This window comes from Ursus americanus, chromosome 6 (assembly GCF_024610735.1).
Source record: "Ursus americanus isolate L20-20 chromosome 6, mUrsAme1.1.p, whole genome shotgun sequence".
Classification (NCBI taxonomy): Eukaryota; Metazoa; Chordata; class Mammalia; order Carnivora; family Ursidae; genus Ursus; species Ursus americanus.
The window spans coordinates 1,444,505-1,461,911 of NC_142132.1; the positions used below are offsets into that span (position 1 = coordinate 1,444,505).

At 55.6% G+C, this 17,407-nt stretch overlaps 1 protein-coding gene across 1 annotated transcript; it reads left to right on the forward strand.

Annotated features, from left to right (window-relative positions):
• Positions 1 to 533: 533 nt before the first annotated feature.
• BNIP3 (BCL2 interacting protein 3) lies at positions 534 to 13,607 on the forward strand. The gene is made up of 6 exons (XM_045809476.2): positions 534 to 783; positions 8,733 to 8,883; positions 9,471 to 9,555; positions 10,888 to 10,994; positions 11,067 to 11,216; positions 12,755 to 13,607. Exons 1-6 carry the CDS (start codon positions 738 to 740, stop codon positions 12,798 to 12,800), a joined length of 585 nt encoding a protein of 194 aa, XP_045665432.1. The 5' UTR covers positions 534 to 737; the 3' UTR covers positions 12,801 to 13,607.
• The last annotated feature ends 3,800 nt before the right edge of the window (positions 13,608 to 17,407 follow it).

The window sequence follows — 17,407 nt, forward strand, 5'->3', positions numbered from 1 at the left end:
GTGAGGGGTGGATTTGGGGGCTGGTCTCTGCAGTGAGGGTCTGAATTTGGGGCTGGTCTCTGCAGCTGAGGGTCTGGATTTGGGGCTGGTCTCTGCAGCTGAGGGTCTGGATTTATGGACTGGTTACTCAGGTGAGGGTCTGGATTGGTTGATGGTCTCTGCAGGTGAGAGGCGGGCACTCAGCCCATCTGCCTTCTGGAAGCGCCTTGGGTACCCAGTTCCGCCAGCCGGGATTGTGGTTCCCCAGACGAGTCCCCGCCTGCGACCCCACCCGGCGCAGTTGGACCACCACACCGCCTCAGTCCCCGCCCCTCGCCGCGCCTGCGCACACGCGCCCCCCAGCCCCACGTCAACCACGCGCGTCCTGTTCCTCAGATCCGCCCTGCGCACGCGCGCCCCGCCCATCAGATCCCGTTCCGCGCACGCGCGCTGCCCTTCTTAGGTGGGGCCTCAACGAGCCCCGCGCACGCGTCGCACGCGCCGCACGCGCCCCGCGCGCCCCGCGTTCTCGCGCACGCCCAGGCCCCGCCCCGCGGCCAATTGGCGACGCCGCGGCTTATCCGCCTCTTATTTGTCGTGCGTTCGTCTTTGCGCGTCAGTCGGTCGGGCCCTTCGGTTGAGGCTACCCGCACCGTTGGGCCCAGCGCTCGAGCTTTGGTTCCCCGCCCGCCCGGCCGCCCGCCTCTGAGCACCCACCCGACCCCGACGCGCTGCCGCAGCGCCGTCCCTCTGGCGCCATGTCGCAGAGTGGGACCCCCGGACTGCAGGAGGAGAACTTGCAGGGTGAGGCCGCGGGGGAGCCGGGGCGGGGTGGACACGGAGTGTGCGGGGAGGGCCTGCGCCGGGAGTTCGGGGGTCAGGGGCTCGGGGGCCAGGCGCCCGGGGGCTGTGGGCTCGCGGGGAGGACTCGCGCTGGGGGTTCGCGGGCCGCGGGCAGGGGGAGGCTGGGGGCTCGCGGGCCGGGGGCTGAGGGTTTAGGGGGCTAGGGGGCTGTGGGCTCGCGGGGAGGACCCGCGCCGGGGGTTCGGGGGTCAGAGGCTGGGGGGCCGTGGGCTCGCGGGGAGGGGCTCGGGGCCGTGGGCTCGCAGGGAGGACCCGCGCCGGGGGTTCGCGGGTCGCGGGCGGGGGGAGGCTGGGGGCTCGCGGGCTGGGGGCTTGCGGGCCGGGCGCCGGCGGGGAGGACCCACGCTGGGGGCTCGCGGGGAGGCCGGGGTCTGGGCGGCCGGGGGCTCGCGGGGAGGACCCGCACTGGGGGCTCTCGAGTCCCGGGCGGGGGGGACTTGAGGGCTTGTGGTTTTGAGGGCTGGGGGCTCGCAGGCCGGGACGCAGGTTGGATCCCACCAACAAGCCTGAACTCCGCTCTGGTGACTGGCAGTCCTTCCTTGAAGTCCCAGCTCTCTGCGTCCGCATAGCTTTCTAAAGGCGTGTTTTATTCCCAGTCCGGTACTTAAGTGTTGGTTTTAGCGAGCAGAGGCCAAGGTGGTTCAAGTTGAATCGTGCGGTTTTCAGATTTAAACCTTACTAGTTCTGTCCGTGGTGACTGTTAGGACTTCTTGGAAGGAAGGAAAGGATGAAGGGGGTTACTGGAGATACAGGGCTCAGGTCCATCCACCGCTCTTTAGTGTAAGATAAACAGCTTAAAAATGGTATGGGCAGGTAATAAGGGTTTTTTTTTTTTTTTTTTTAAGTTCAGGTTTCACTTGTACTAGAGCGTCATTCCAAAACAGAGCTGGAAATTGATTTATGGGTTAAGAAAAATACAAGCAGAATGACACTGTCCCAGTCCATGCAGGGCCCCTGAGCAGATGCTTGTCCCCAGCCCTGCGCCTGCTGTTTCTGGATCTGTAGACTCTCCTTTTGCATCTCAGGGAGCCGGGCCCAGAAGGCTGGGCACTGCTCACTTGCACAACCAAGTGGGCGGCAGCCTTGAGATCTGCCTCCTGGTTCTTTCCTCAGTAGGGCCGCTACCCAAGCCTTGTTCTCTGTGGCCCCTTGTAGTGATCCCCAGGGCCCAGGAGAAGCCTGCTGGCCCACGACCTTTGTATTCTCTGAAGCAAAAGTTCAGTAAGCAAAATGAGCATGTAAATAAGCTTTAGAGAGGGCTGTGCAAACGTTTGGGAGTGAATTTTTCAGCTCATTAGGACTTAAAATCCTTCTATTCAGAAAAATCTAGTGAGATGTTAATTATTTTTCTTGTTCCTTGACATGATTTTACTGGGCAAGACGCAGTGCCACGCAGTGTGTAACATGTACTTAAAAACTGCAACCACTTTTAAAAAGTTCTGTAAGCTCTTTAAAATTCGACATCAGTTGGTTTTCTTTGAAACAGATAAAGGGATGAAGGGTTTAAATTCTCTGTCTCTTCTGTAAGGTACGGTTGTATAGCCTCTGCCTTAGGATCATCCTTTTTCTAATGATCAAGCTACTTATTTCCCAACAGTGTTTTCCTCACAGGCTGGGATTTAGTCTCTGTGATTGTTCTGAGCCCTCCTGAGGGGGCTCGGATCGCCATTCCTTGACTGACCCCAAACTGCTGAGTCATTGGCAATACAAAACTGCCAGCTTCTGAGTTAAAAGATTTGTTTTTGTGTTTTGCTTATTCTATAAAAAGATGGTTACACACTGAGTGGAAATTCGTGTTGAGTCTTCTCTGGGCCCTTCTCTCGAGTGTACGTGCTGCGGGGCACTAGCTCAGCCTCGGCCCCCAGTGGGTGGAGTCCCCTGGTCACATCACGTGGGGCCTCACAGCTGCCCTGAGAAATGTGAGTCCGGGCCTGGTTCCTGGCTGAGGCAGTGCTTGTCCCCTGTCTGTTCTGATTTGATTACCTCTTGTTTATATTCGAACCAAGTACAGAGCAAGCCCTGTTGAGCGCAGCCCGCAGACAACAGCAGACATCCTCCCTGAGGGGTTAACAGCAACCCCCGGGCCATTCTGGTTTAAGCTTTTTTCTAGCAGGATGGTGTCTGTGCCTTTCTTTTCCCTTTAGACCTACACCTGCCCCAGTCCCAGCGGGAGATAGAGTTGTGTGCTGATGGTGTCAGTCTCATGGGGGAGGGGCTTGCATCACTGACTCCCACGGGACCCCTGAATGAGAAGCTGAGCTATTCTTGAGTGTGTGGTTTCAGCAAGGTGCCCACCGCTTTGCTCTGAGACAGCCCCCTCCCCTCCGCGCTTTCTCTGCGGCCAGCCCCATGGTTGAGTTGTTGCAGGCAGGCCACCATGGGCAGAGGTGTCTGAAGAGAAAAACTAAATTTCTTTTGAAGGGAAATTGTAGTATTGTGAAGTTTGACAGCGAAGGGGTTTCAGCCGCCGAGATCCTACCCCAATCCCCGCATCTCACAGATGGTCACTGTGAGGCCCAGAGGCTAAGTGGAAAAGAGGGTAGGTGACAACAAGTGAGGCAAGAGTCGGCCTCCAGTGAAGGGCCAGTGGGATGCTGGGAGCCTGAATAACATCCCAGGCAGCAGGGTCCTGGCGCACCTCCTGGGGAGGAAATGAGGGCTTAAGCAGCCCCTTGGGAACCAGGATCCTAAGTGCTCCACCCCATTTTGACTCTTAAGTTCAAAGTTATGGGTCCATCAGGTCTCTTTGGTTCCTGTCTCACCTACCTTGAGAAGCTTTTATTTATTTTTTATTTATTTTCTAAAACACTGTTTATTTACTTGTAAATAGTGGTCGTGTTTACAGAAAGCTTTTACAACCTGCACTTTCGTAAATAAAACCCACCTCTCCTAGGGAAGACGCCCACTCGGGAATGCCACGCCTTCTCCAACATCCCTCTGTTCTGACTTTCCATCCTGAAGGTTATGGGATGCCTGCTGCTCCCCTCATCAGTGCTCTTCCACTCTGGATGCCCAACATCGCCATTACAACTTTTTCAAAACCTACGTGTGCTGGGGCTCTGGCTCAGCATTCCAAACCAGAATTTTCAGAGAGCTGGGCGAGGCTTCTGGGGAGCCTTGGGAGAGCACACGGGGCTTCTTCACAGCTGCCAGGGCCACGCAGTGGGGTGGCCTTGTGGGGCTCCGCAGCCGTTGCAGCTGGAGAGAAACGCTTGCTCTGGGTTGGGGAGTGGGCAGTGGGGCTAGGGGATTGACTTGTCCTCTGTCACACAAGAGGCAGGAGCTGTGCTGGGCTCTTCGTCTCTAGCTTGTGGAGAGATGGGACGTGGACTTGTTTGTGTGCGGGTGTCTTGGTAGCGATGTGAAGGGCACGTAGGTGTGTGTGTGGGGGGAGACAGCAAGGGGAGGGAGATGAAGTGAGGAAGGAGGTCTTGCCTCGGGTCGGTTAACACCACGGTCTGTCTCTTTGATGATACCAAGTTACTTGATCCGTTATTGTGATTCTGAGGAAGCTTTCCGAGGTCTCGAAGCCACCTTAATCCCCACCTTTCTTGCTCAATAAGATGAGTGATCCTAACACTTGCATGATGTAGGTGGACGAATAGCAAGCCCGGTGCTCCCTCGCCAGGAAGTATGCTTCCTGCCCCGTTGCTGCAGGTTAATAATAAAATTCTCGTCCTAGTAAATCATTCTTGGAATACAGCTTCTGGACTCAAAACTATAGACCGTCCAGAATGGGATTTTTTTGCTTTCTCAGGATGCTTAGGACTTTTTAGGGCGTGTTTTAAAAAACATGAGTTTGTCTTCTTGGAGTCTTGAGTTGGCCCTTGTGATGTAACAAAAAAAGCCATACATACCTGTATGTATCTAATAGTGTTACATGTTAATTATATCTCAGGGTTTTTTATTTTAATTTTTTTGAAGATTTTATTTGTAAGTAATCTCTACACCTAACATGAAGTGTGAACTGACAACCTGGAGATCAAAAGTTGCATATTTCTCCGACTGAGCCAGCGGGTGCTCCAATGGTATCTGCTTAAAGCAAGTGTTCGTATGTGATCTTTTTCCCTCCTTCTTGGCGCAGAGCTCCAAAAACCCTTAGAAATTTTTGAGTGATATTAGTGGCTTTTTGATAAAGAGCCCCTTTTGTGAGGAGGCCCCTTGGAACACATGGAGTCTGGTATTGAGGTGACTTGGTGGGGCCCTGGGTGGCCACCACATGGAGGTGGGATAAGAGGGTGCACACCCCCCTCCAGGGATGGGAGGGGCTGGAGATGGGTTAGAAAAACTCCACGCAGCGAGGTTCAGAGAGAGTTGTGTTGAATGAGCCGACGTGCGTGGAGCATGGCCCCCCTTCCTCACACTCAGTCCTGTGTGTCTTTTCCAGTGGGCTGTTCCTAAGTTGTATTCTTTCTAATAAATGGGTAAATGGAAGTAAAGTGTCTTCCTGAGTTCTGTGAGTTGTTCTAGGGAATTACTGGACCCGGGCGGGTGTCGTAGGAGCTCCTACATTTGTAGTCTGCAGCTTGGACGGCCCGTGTCAGCTGCTCTCCACTGGAGGCCCCGTCTCCTGACGCTTGGTGCACGGGCCCCGCCTCGCTCCGGCTTGTGTGGCTGTGGGGCTGAATCACTGGACAACCCATTGGTGAACAACCCCCCCCCCATTTCATGTCAGAAGTGATGTCATGAAAAGATACTGCACCCCTCACACTCCGTCAATGTCACCCAGCACAGGCCACCGACAGCGTGCCTTGGCCTAGTCGAGTAAGTGGAGCCAGGCCTGGCCTCCGAATGACAGGTGGAGGTTGGGGGAATGGAACCGTGCCCGAGCTGGAGTCCTAGCTGTCCGAGTGGCCCCAGGCAGGACTCCCACTCTGGAGCTTCTATCACAGTACTTCAGGGTCAGGAGGCCCCGGAGCTCTTGGAGATGCGCTCAGACGTGCGGTCTCAGGGCTGCTGCGGCGTGAGATGCCCTGAAGTCACTGCAGCTTCTGTGGATGTGCCGTGGCTGCGTGGCCTGGGCTCCTAGACAGGCCCTGGCCTCCTTGTGTATTAGTGACGCGCTCACGTGGGCCAGGCCAGCGTGAAGCACTTGAGACGTTAGAGAGTGTGCTAACTGGAAAGCTTGCGTGAGTGTTTTGTTCCCTAACTGGGAGACTAATGGAAGGCTGGGTGGCGGGGTCTTTGATCTGCTTTTTTCTGATGAAGGTAACCTATTCGAGCAACTACTGAGGGCAGGTTAGGACTCCAAAGAGATGCCCATCTGGCGTGCTGGGAAGGTGGAGACCTGCTTGTGCCTCCGGCTCATGTGGTGGAGCGGGGTGGGCAGCTCTGTCCCCGCCGCCCGCACAGTGTCGTGTACCCCTGCGTGGGGTGAAGGCCAGACGACTGAGCGCACCGCGATCACACAGTGCTGTGCAGGGCCATGCTGGGGTCAGCAGAGTGGCGGCTCGGGGTCACGACTGTTGGAATAAAATGAGAGTAGCTGTGAACATGGCTCATCTCATGGCTCTGGTGTCTGCATTTCTGTCTTCTGTAGTCCGCCTTCACCCTGCCCATACTGCCCCTGCCCTCCGTGGGCACCCAGAGTGGCCTTTGACAGACGGTGCTGGAGATACACAGACCTGTGACGCAAAACAGAGAAACTGTCTAGCTGTCTCAGGCTCAGAAACAGACCTGTGCATGTCGCCAGCTTGATTTCTGGCAGAGGGGGGTGAGGGCAGTGTGGTCAGTGAGTGGTGCCGGGCAGCTGGCTGTCCGCAGGGAAAGCCTCACCCATTGGGGACCACGTGCACAGACTGAACCCCAGCTCCTTAACCCCGATCTGCATGAGGGTCCCCACTAGACAGGTCTGCACGGCCTCAGAGTAGGAAGAGATTGTAACTTTGCATGTACATCAGAGGCTTCTGTTGGTCAGAACATGACAGTAAACCTGAGAAGACGAGCCGGAGGGAACGGTGCTTGCAGCACGTTCACATGGACAAAGTCTTGTATCTCGAACACTGAGCTCCTGCGGAACGAGGAAGACATTTTCGAACAGCTAATTTATTTTGTTTTTCTTTTTTCAGAGAGAGTGCATGGAGGGGCAAAGGGAGAGAGAGAATCTCAGGCAGCCACCCCACTGAGCACGGAGCCCGATGCAGGGCTTGATCTAAGGACCCCGAGTTCATGCCTTGAGCCCAGACCGAGTCGGATGCTCAACTGACTGAGCCACGCAGCGCCGCTTGAATGACTCATTTACAAAGATGCGTCCAAGTGGCCAGTCAGCATAGGAAAAGATGGCCAGTTTCAGTGGAAATCAGAGAAATAGAAAATAAACCACACTAGACACCATCACGGAATGGCAAAATTTAAAGACTGGTTTATTGGGAGGTTTCCTGGTTCAGCCGTGTCAGAGGGCAGGCCTTTCCCAATAGCACTGAATGTGCACGTGCTCCTTCTGGCCTCAGTCCTGCTCCCGAGTCTGTGTTGACAGAAACAAGAGTGTGGCCACCATGAAACATGAGCGGTTACAGGGGTGCCGGCGTGGCCCAGTTGGCGAGGCGGCTGACTCTTGGTTTCAGCTCAGGTCATGATCGGGGTCCCTCCTGGTACACACTCGCTCTCTCGCAAATAAATCAATCTTAAAAACCCTGCTAGCGGTTACGGAAGCACTAATGGTTGCAACCACATACCTGACGAGTGGACGGTCTGTGGTGGAGCCGACGGTGCGTCCCATCCCGTAGCAGCAGCATGTGAGGTGCTCATCCACCAGCACTTGGGGGCCCCCCAAGTACAGCCCCCCCCCCAGACGTTGCTGTTGGGGCCCGGCTCACATCCCCAGCTGTGCCGAGCCTGCTACTTGGGGCGCTTTCAGGACGTCTGTGTAGGGGTCACGTCCACCCTTCTCCGGGATGGGCCAGGACCGTTCCTGAGCTCTCCCACCTGTCGGCTTCCCCAGACACAGGCGCGCACAGGCACAGCCGCCGGCCGCCGCTCCCCGGCCTGTCCTTGCCGGCCCGTGACTGCGGTGCTGACGTGTGCGTGTGCAGCACGGTGTGCCCAGGACGGTGCTGAGATTGGAGTTGAATTTACCACGGAACCGCAGCCGGTGGGCAAGCCAGAGACCAGCCTGGCTGGAGAGAGTGGCTTCACTTGCAGGGTTGGTGGTGGGTCGGGGGTGGTAGGTGCTGTGGTTCGGTTCTGGTAAGCAGATGATCTGGTGCTAAGACAGCTCTCTGAATCTACAGATTCTGGGTAGAGGCAGTTGGGGATGTGTAACAATTGTCAATTTTTAGTTCAACTAAGAAGGCCAACATCCTTCCTGTAACGACGTGGCTAACTGGATACGTGGGGGATGGCTTGCTCAGTCACGTTTAGTGAGAAATTTGTTCTAGGCGGAGTATGTTCATCTGGCTTCTGGGGGAAGTAAATACAGAAGAGCTGTCGGGAGTTTTGTGGGGCCTCAGGATCAGAATGTGATGCTGGTGTGGAAATAAGTGGATTAGAGACAGTGTATAAACCTTTAAAAAAATTTAAATCTCTTAAGCTCTTGTTGATGCCCTTTTTCTTCTAAAAGTTGAGTGGAAAAAAGCGTCACGGTCTGTTGGACTCTGCTGGCACAGGAGGTTACCAGGCACCTGCCTGGTGTCCAGGAATGGCAGGAGACACGCACACGCGTGCCCTGGTGCCAGGGGCCGGCCTTGGGTCCCTGGGAGGGCCAGGCCAGGCCACGGGGATGCACCTGCCAGAGATGGGCGCCAGCGGTGTGTTTTGGTGTGTTTCAAGGACTCAGCCTGTTGTGTGTCCCCGGCACTTCTTAGAAATGGAAGGGTGGGCTGGTTGTATGTTAGGACTAGGCTCCACAGTGGGCAGAAAATCCCAATGGTGCCCTTCTGTGTCTCCATCAGGCTCCTGGGTGGAACTGCACTTCAGCAATAACGGGAACGGGAGCAGTGTTCCAGCCTCTGTTTCTATTTATAACGGTGACCTGGAAAAAATATTGCTGGATGCCCAGCATGAGTCTGGACGGAGTAGCTCCAAGAGCTCTCACTGTGACAGGTGGGTACAGACAAGCACGTCTGTTCCGGTGCTGGCATCAGGCTGGAAGTGCTGGTTTATGCTGAGCACGGGCCAAGTCCCGGAGCAGCGTCTCCATCCCTCCCTGGATCGAGGGAGCCTGGGCCTCCCGTGGGAGGGATGGGGCCTGGTCTGTGGGAGGGACTGTGGTGAAGCTGGGGGGTGGACGGCACGCACGCAGTTCCCGAGCCTCTGCGCCTGGCGCGTCCTGGCTCCGTCAGCTTGGTCACCGTGAGCTGCTGAGTGTCAGCGCTGCCAGTGAATGTGGACAGCATGGCTGAGTCAGAAATCAAAGGTCAGGTGCCCTCAGGCTGTGCCGCGGAGCACAGAGCTGGCAAGAACGCCCGCCCCCGAACTGTGTCCACAACACCCCCCCTCCCCCGGGACTGGCTCCTGGACGCCTGCCAGGCTCAGCTGACCGGGTGGGGGGTGGGGAGGACCTGGGTGCTGGGGCTGGCGCTTCCTCCTCTCTGAGGAGAGGGTCCTGGGCCTGTGCGGGATTTGCTTTTCATGACAAATCATGTTAACGTCCTGTTATTTCTCCCGTTGTCCTCTGTGTCCCTACCAAGCCCACCTCGCTCACAGACCCCTCAAGATACGAACCGAGCTTCGGAAATGGACACCCACAGCATTGGAGAGAAAAATAGCTCTCAGGTGGGCTGCGGCAGGTGCTCGTGGTCTGTTGGCTTGCTGGACGGTGTCAATGGGACTGAGCAGAGAAAGTGTGTTTTTGTAGGAGGGTCTCTTGCCTTTTTTAAAACCATGGGGTGGGGGCCCCCGGACACGCAGGCCTCACACTGAGCTGACAAGAGTAAGTACCGGCTCCGCTCCCCTCACGTGCCACCCAAGGACGCTCGGGGAGCGCAGTCGGGCCTGCAGCCTGGCGGGGACCATGTGACCGGTGGGGAGGGGACCTGGGAGCCACTTAGTGGTTGGCCCCTGTGTTGGCTAGCAGTCGGGCGGTGAGTGGGTTTTCGCATCTCAGGCTCAGGAGAGCCTGGCATGACCTGCGGAGCCCCTGGGGGGTTCTGCCATTGTGGGGGTGGCGCTGACACGGCCTCTGCACCAGACGCCGCCGTTGCTTCCAGAAACCATGCGTCCAGCTGTGCTGACTGGCGCTTGTGTGGTTCAGTGTTAGGAGCAAACAGCTGAGGCCACTTGCCTACCATGTGCTCAAATGTTTCCTGGGTCTTTACACGCCAGGGCTACGTTCTGTTGTCGGGGAGGCCTGCCTCTCAGAACTCGGGGCCCTGGCCCCCAGGACTGCCGCACCTGCGCAAGCTGGGATGCGCGGGGAATGTTTCCTTTGGGTGTTTTCAGCGATGATGTGAACATGAACAGTTGACTCCTTTTCCCGTATTTATTTCAAAATCTCTTAGGAAGGGAGCTCTTGCGGTCAGTACCACTGAGGCACTTGATCCCGTGGGGTCTCCCCTCTGGGTTTCTCTCCCACGCACACCTTCTTGGCACCGTCCCGGGTCTCCCAGGGGCTCTGACGGTGTCCTCAGGGCCGCTGGTTGGTTCTGCTACTGCTTCTAGAGTATTTCCAAAATTTTAAGCTGTGCTTTTGCTGATTTGCAAAAGGAATTATGTGCTTAGGTTCAGACCTTTTTTAATGCAAAAACCCACAAAACTACCTGTGATCAGTGTTTTAAGTGTTCAGGAGGCAGCTTGGAATCACAGTGTGTCTCCCGCGGAACACGGAATTGTTCCAGAGGCTGCCGCGCACGCCGCCATCTGGAACCACTGCTGCGTGGGGCCTACGGATGGCTTTCATTTTCTCTGAAAACCCACGCCGCGGGCAGCATGTGCGTGGATGCCTTTGTCCTCACTGCGCACCGCCTCCTCGGACAGTGTGCGCAGCCTCCGTGTCCTTCTGGAAGGGACAGATGTGCGTGGAGGCCGGACCCGGCCAGCTGACGTGGGGCGTGGGGGGACGCGCGGCTCTGCGCCGCTGAGCGGCTGTTCACGTTGATTCTGTCGTAGTCTGAGGAAGATTATATCGAGAGAAGGAAAGAAGTTGAGAGCATCTTGAAGAAAAACTCGGACTGGATTTGGGATTGGTCAAGTCGGCCGGAAAACATCCCCCCCAAGTGAGTGTCTCCAGTGGCGCGGGGTGTTGTGCCCGCGGCGCCGGCGGCTCACTGGCCCGTCTTCCTCCCCAGGGAGCTCCTGTTCAAGCACCCGAAGCGCGCGGCCACACTCAGCATGAGGAACACGAGCGTCATGAAGAAGGGGGGCATCTTCTCGGCCGAGTTCCTGAAGGTCTTCCTCCCGTCCCTGCTGCTCTCTCACCTGCTGGCCATCGGGTTGGGGTGAGTGAGGCCGCGCGTGGCCTGCCTCCGGATAATTCTGAGTGTGGGGAATTTCAAAACCTCTCCTTCAGGTACAGGTCGTAAGTCAGCTTACGTAACGTGAGCACGTGAACAAGGCACAGGACACGGAGCCTTGACCGTGGAGGGGCCCCGGCCCCCTCACTTCTGGCCCTGCTGTGGGGGCGGCCCCGATGGAGCCCTGAGACCACGTGTGTCTGGTGCTTCCCTGATGCCTGGCTTCTCAGTCTGGACCGTCCTGTGTGGGTGTGGACCACAGCCTCACTGCTTTGGTTCTGGCACTGAGTGGACGGATGCTCTAAGCTGTCCCTCCCCTTGCAGCTGGCTGGGTTCAGGAACCCACCACACCTCCCACAGCGCAGCGCTGTGGCAGTCCCGCGTGGCTTTAGCAGGGAAGTGAGCCCCGTGTGCCTCTGTCCCGATGTGCCGCAGTGTTCTGTGCGTGCAGCTCGCCGGACAGACCGCTTGTCCCCAAGGGCATCTGACGGATGCTGGCCTCCAGGGCCCAGAGGGGAACAGGATGAGAAAGCCCCTGAGACAGGCCCTATTTTCCCAGATCCTGTGAATGGGGTGGATGAGACCTGGGCTGTTCAGTCTCAGGGCGGGTGGGCGCTTCCTGGTCTTGCAAGGTTCCACCTCGCCTACCACTCCTGTGGGCAGTGAGCGCAGGGCTGCCCTTCACCACCCTCCCTTCAGAGCCCCAGACCCTCATTCTGGGAACTATGCCAGGGACTTGGCTTCCCAACCGGCCAGAGGCTCCTGGACGTCAGCGTCCAACGTGAAAGTCCTCCACGGTCCTGGGCCAGACCCTGTCCCCCTTCCTGCTCAGAGTTCTGTCTCTTGGCTCAGCCCCACCGGCTTCATTCTGGCCAGTGCATCATCAAGCTGGGCTTGGAGTTTTCTCCAGAACTAGTAGGTTAGGTCCTGTGGGAGCAGGGCCCGGTGCACGTTCATTTCAGGGTAAATTCCTGCAGCCTGCTCCCACCTAGCGTCCCTGCCTTTCTCTGTTCTGCCAGCCTCGCAGAACTCGCTGGTGCCCTGAACCTGTCAGGGCTGCCCGTGGATTTTGGGATGAAGTCCCCCCTCTCGTTCATCTGAGAAGGCTCCCCAGCATGATCTGTGGGCTCTTCTCTGCCCAAGGACAGGGCTTTGTTATTCAGCGAAGGCCTTGGTGAGGTGGGAGGTGATGCCCCATGGGTGACTCCCCAGCAGCGTGTTACTGCATGAATGTGAAAACAGCTGATCTGTGTCGGGAGAGCACTTGTGGCAGGTCGGTGGCGTCCTCTCTACCGGTACGGAGCACGCGGACGGTAGAGCACGGCGGGGTTTCAGAATTAGATTATAAAATACGTAACGATACATCATGAAGCACTTGGTAAGAGAGTCCTCACAAAGTTCTCAGAAGCAGGTCGAAGGTAGCGGGTCCCCTACCGCAGAAGCTCGAGGCAGCTCGAGTGGCCAGGTCTCAGCTGTGAGAGTCGTGAGCCCCACGCTAACCGCTGACTGCTTTTTCTGTGAAGGATCTACATTGGAAGGCGTCTAACAACTTCCACCAGCACCTTCTGATGAAGAAGCGGAAGCTGGCTTTTGTCCCGTAGCGGGGGTTTCTGTCGGAGCCGGCAGCGGCGCGGGCCGGGGAGCCGACTCGGGCCGTGGGGGCTGTGCCGCTCGGTTGGCCTGCTGTTCTGCAGATGCTGCGTTCCTAATCTAGCGGAACGGAAGGGAGGACAAGCCTGCCAGCCTGTAATCATACCTATGGGGTCAGTTAACAAGCATGTCCCACTGATTAACATCTACTGTAATAATTTGGTAGTAAATTTTGTTTGATATTATAAATACTGAAGTATAAATAATTTTAACATACTAGATACGACATGTAGTATTTTAACAAAAATTGTCTGTAACCAGTTATTCAGTTAAAGTACTTTATATCTGAAAAGAATGAATAACGTTTATTAAAATGATTACATAAGGGGTTTATCCCAAATGAATATCGTGGCCTTATCTTCACCCTGTTACAGGAAATACTATGTTTATGGGGATGCAGGTTGTCTGTACTAAAGACTGCATTTAACTCTGCTGTTCTTGGTCACGCGGTGGAATCCGGGCAACAGATGAGACTCCACTGTCTGGCTCGGACACTAAGCCACGAGCCCCTGCAGGGTGTTGGCAGCCACCCTGGACAGTCGGTCTTCTGTCCTGGGCGCCTGCTAAGTGTCTTCCCTCTCTTAGCTCTCTCTGGATTGCTGAATTTAGTCCTACTCTTCGTGTTCGGTTTTGTGCTCTTAGAATCAGCTTCATTCTAAGCAAATCTGTGTCTACTTCAAAAGACTGGAAATAGAAAAAAAATAAATCTTTGCCAAATCCTTCAGAGATGACTGTAGTCACATATGGTTTAAATGAAATGTCAAAAAGCTTTCTGATTAAACCAGGCGTCCACCCTGTTGTCATCATTACCTTTCCGACAGCATGACATTTTCATGGCTGCCTCTTGGACATCCTGTGTGTATCCCGTTGTGTATTCCACATTTCCACCCTCAGTTCAGTTGTGTTAAAATAAATAACATTTTAAGTTTTTAAAATTTCTGTTTATATTAAATGATTATCCTGGACCTAGCAGTGGACAGCCGCCTCATCGGGAGAAAGCTGGTTGAACGGCGTCGGAGTTCTTCACGTAACTTCTCTAGGAAAGATAAAGATCCAAGTCACCTGGATGTGCTCTGGCCAAGCCAGTTCCCTTGTGACTCACAGCACATGGATCTGCTTTTGTCTGAAACGAAGGGGCTCGTTCCTCTGCTGCTTCTGTCGGGAGCACCCCGCCATGGGGGCTGCACTCAGCACGGCCGGGCGAGGGCCAGCCTCTTGGGACTTGCATTTCCTGCGCACAGGGACTCCCCGGCGGCCTTCTGAGCCATCATCGCTCGGGCGATTGGGGGCTCTCTGCAGGGCAGTTTCTTTTGTCCCCCTCTTGGTGGCATTAGCTGAACACTGAGCAGAACTGGCTGGAAGTCCTCCAGGGCTGTTAGGAAAGTGCTTTTCTGTGAGTGACACGGGGGATTAAGACCTGGGCCTTCTAGAGGCCCCTCCTGACACTGCATGGAGGTGGACATTTCTGTATTTGCATGGCTCTCTCGGTGTGTGCTTTGTTCTTCCTTTTGGGTAGGATAATAGCATTGGAGTCCTTAAGGTTTTGCGAATAGCCCTTTGTACTTGTCATTGTATTCACTGAATAGCAGGTTTACATGTTTGGATTATGTTAAATAACCTAAACATGTAAGTTGCCCCTTCTGAACGCAGCTTCCTGGTCCAGGCGCCTGCAGATTCCAGCGGGGCATTTGGACGCTGGGACCGCAGGTTGGATACAGCTCTGGAGGAAAATCAGGCAGCACCTGGAAAAACACCTGCTCATTCCTTCTGACTTATGCCCACGTGTAGGAATCTACCCTGAAGATACACCTCTGAAAGCCTGAAAATCTACAGTAGCGTGTCCAGTAGGAGACGCTTGAAAGCGGCGCGGTCCCCGTGTGCAGACGGGTGGTGGCCACGCTGTTGCGCTCCCTTGCTGGAGCCCAGTGCGGCTTCTCAGAACGACCGAGAGGCTTCAACAAACGGCTGCGCATTTCTGGGTGTATGGGTTCCCTAACAGACGGGGCCTGGAATTGGCGGTAGGCAGCTGTTGAGCGGCCACCGCGTTTCCGATTGCCGGTCTCCCTGTACGTGTGCCCACCCCGGATGGCCTGCTCGGCCAGCAGCAGGCGGAGGCTGTGCTCCGGGCCAGCCGCACTCCCGGGGGCTCCTAGCGCCTCGGGGACAGGCCTACCTGGGGAGGGCGGTCCAGCTTCAACACGGGCCTTCTGGCATCAGGTGAGCTGCCCCAGGGGATACTGCTGCCACTGAGAGGAGCTGAGCCCAAACTGCAGGCTGAGGAGCAAAATAAAGGATTTGAAAAACGAATATATATGGTGTGCTAGCATCTGTGCAAAAAAGAGCCAAAGAGGGGTGCCTGGGTGGCTCAGTCGTTAAGCGTCTGCCTTCGGCTCAGGGCATGATCCCAGCGTTCTGGGATCGAGCCCCACATCTGGCTCCTCTGCTGGGAGCCTGCTTCTTCCTCCCACTCCCCCTGTGTTCCCTCTGTAATTGCCTGTCTCTCTCTCTGTCAAATAAATAAAAATCTTAAAAAAAAAAAAAAAGCCAAAGAAAATAGACACAGAACTGCTCACTTGTGGAAAAAGAACCCACGAATATAGAAATGTGGGAGACTGGCTGCTACCGGGGGTGGGTGGTGGCAGGTAGGGGGATGGGAAATGGGAGAAGGAAGCCATAGGCCTTTTTCGTGACTGACTCAGAACCCCAGCAGTGCTTCAGAACCCCAGCAGTGCTTCACAAAGCTAAAATCACGAACTAACCAGCATCTTCAAAGGAATTCCACGTGGAATGCAAACGGGAACTTGACTACTACAAGTAAAGGAGGCCACGCTGGTGGGCGGGGGAGGTGGACGAAGCTGCCGAGCCAGGACCCGTACATGGCACCAGGGGGGACGGGGGACAGGGTGGGCCAGAGCCAGCGGTGGATTTTAACGGGGGGGGGGGTGGCCGTACTAGCTCACCGTCTTGAGCACACAGTCCTAGCTGTCCGCGCAAGTGTCCATGCAAATATGTGGGTTCCTAGCTTTGTCCAAAGGGCCTGATGAGCAACGCCAAGTCCACGGCACTGGGCTGGCCGGTTCCTGGATCGGGTTCTTCACACTGTTCTTCAGTGATTGCAGGGCAAGGGGCGGGAGCCAGGAAGGGCTCGGAAGCCAGCACAGCGCAAGGGCACAGGGGCCAAGGTGAAGGAACCCGCAGGGGCCCAAAGTGGCACAACCAAGGAGCAGAGCCACGACAGTGATGGACGCTGACCCAGGGACTCCAGCCGGCGTCCCCGAGTCCACACTGATACACAGCAGACAGTGGGAGAAAGGCACAGTTCTTCTCCCTTAGAATTCCAGCTACATACGGAAGGGCTGACGGGACAAGGGACCATCAGGCAAACAGCCGCCGAGTCCGTGGATGCCAGAGCGAGTGGGTAAAGGTGTGTAGGAGGGCAGTAGGCTGCCCCACGGGGGAGTCATCACAAAACGGAAACTCGGAGTTGGACGGTAAAGAAGCCTAGTAGAGCCGGAACACGGTCAGTTACCCCACGAGCAGGGCGGCCAGAGCCCTAGGGGGAAGGCCACCACCTCAGTGAATGGGCCTGGGAGAACTGGACCCCTGTGCTACCGCCCAGCACGACGCAGGGCGCCTGGCTGGCTCCGTGGGTGGAGCATGTGATTCTTGATCTCGGGGTTGTGAGTTCAAGCCCCACATGGGGCATAGAGCTGACTTTAAAATCTTGGGGCACCTGGGTGGCTCAGTGGATTAAGCGGCCGGCTCTTGATTTCGGCTCAGGTCATGATCCCGGGGTCGTGAGTTGGATACCCGCATCAAGCTCTGCACTCAGGGGAACCTCCCTCTCTCATTGCCCCTGCGCCTGCTCACGCACTCTCTAAAATAAATTGTTTTAAAAGATTTTATTTATTTGAGGCAGAGAGGGTACAAGTGGGGGGAGAGCAGAGGGAGAGGGAGGAACAGACTCCCCGCCAAGCAGGGAGCCCGATGGGCTCGACCCCAGGACCCTGGGATCCTGACCTGAGCTGAAGGCAGACACTTAACTGACTGAGCCACCAAGGTGCCCCTAAAATAAATCTTAAAAATAAAATAAAATCTTTAAAAAAATTATTAAAAACACCCAACAATGAATTTAAGACCTGAAACCAAAAGCCAGAAAAAAATAGGCAGTCACCTCCCCGACCCTGATCTTGGTGATGGTTTTTTGTATTTGACACGAAATGCAAGAGCAACAGAAGCAAAAATGAACCAGTGGGACCACACTGAACTAAGGATCTTATGCTCCCTGAAGGAAGCCATCAACCCGGTGAAACAAACCTACCAAGCAGGAGAAAATACCTGTAAATTGTATATCTGATGGCTAATATTCTAAATAATTCCTACGACTTCATGGTAACAAGTCGATTGGATTAAAAGTGGGCAGAAGACATGAGCAGACATTTCTCCGAAGAAGACATCCAGGCGACCAACAGACACATGAAAAGATGCCCAACATCACTGGTCATGAGGCAAATGCAAATCAAAAC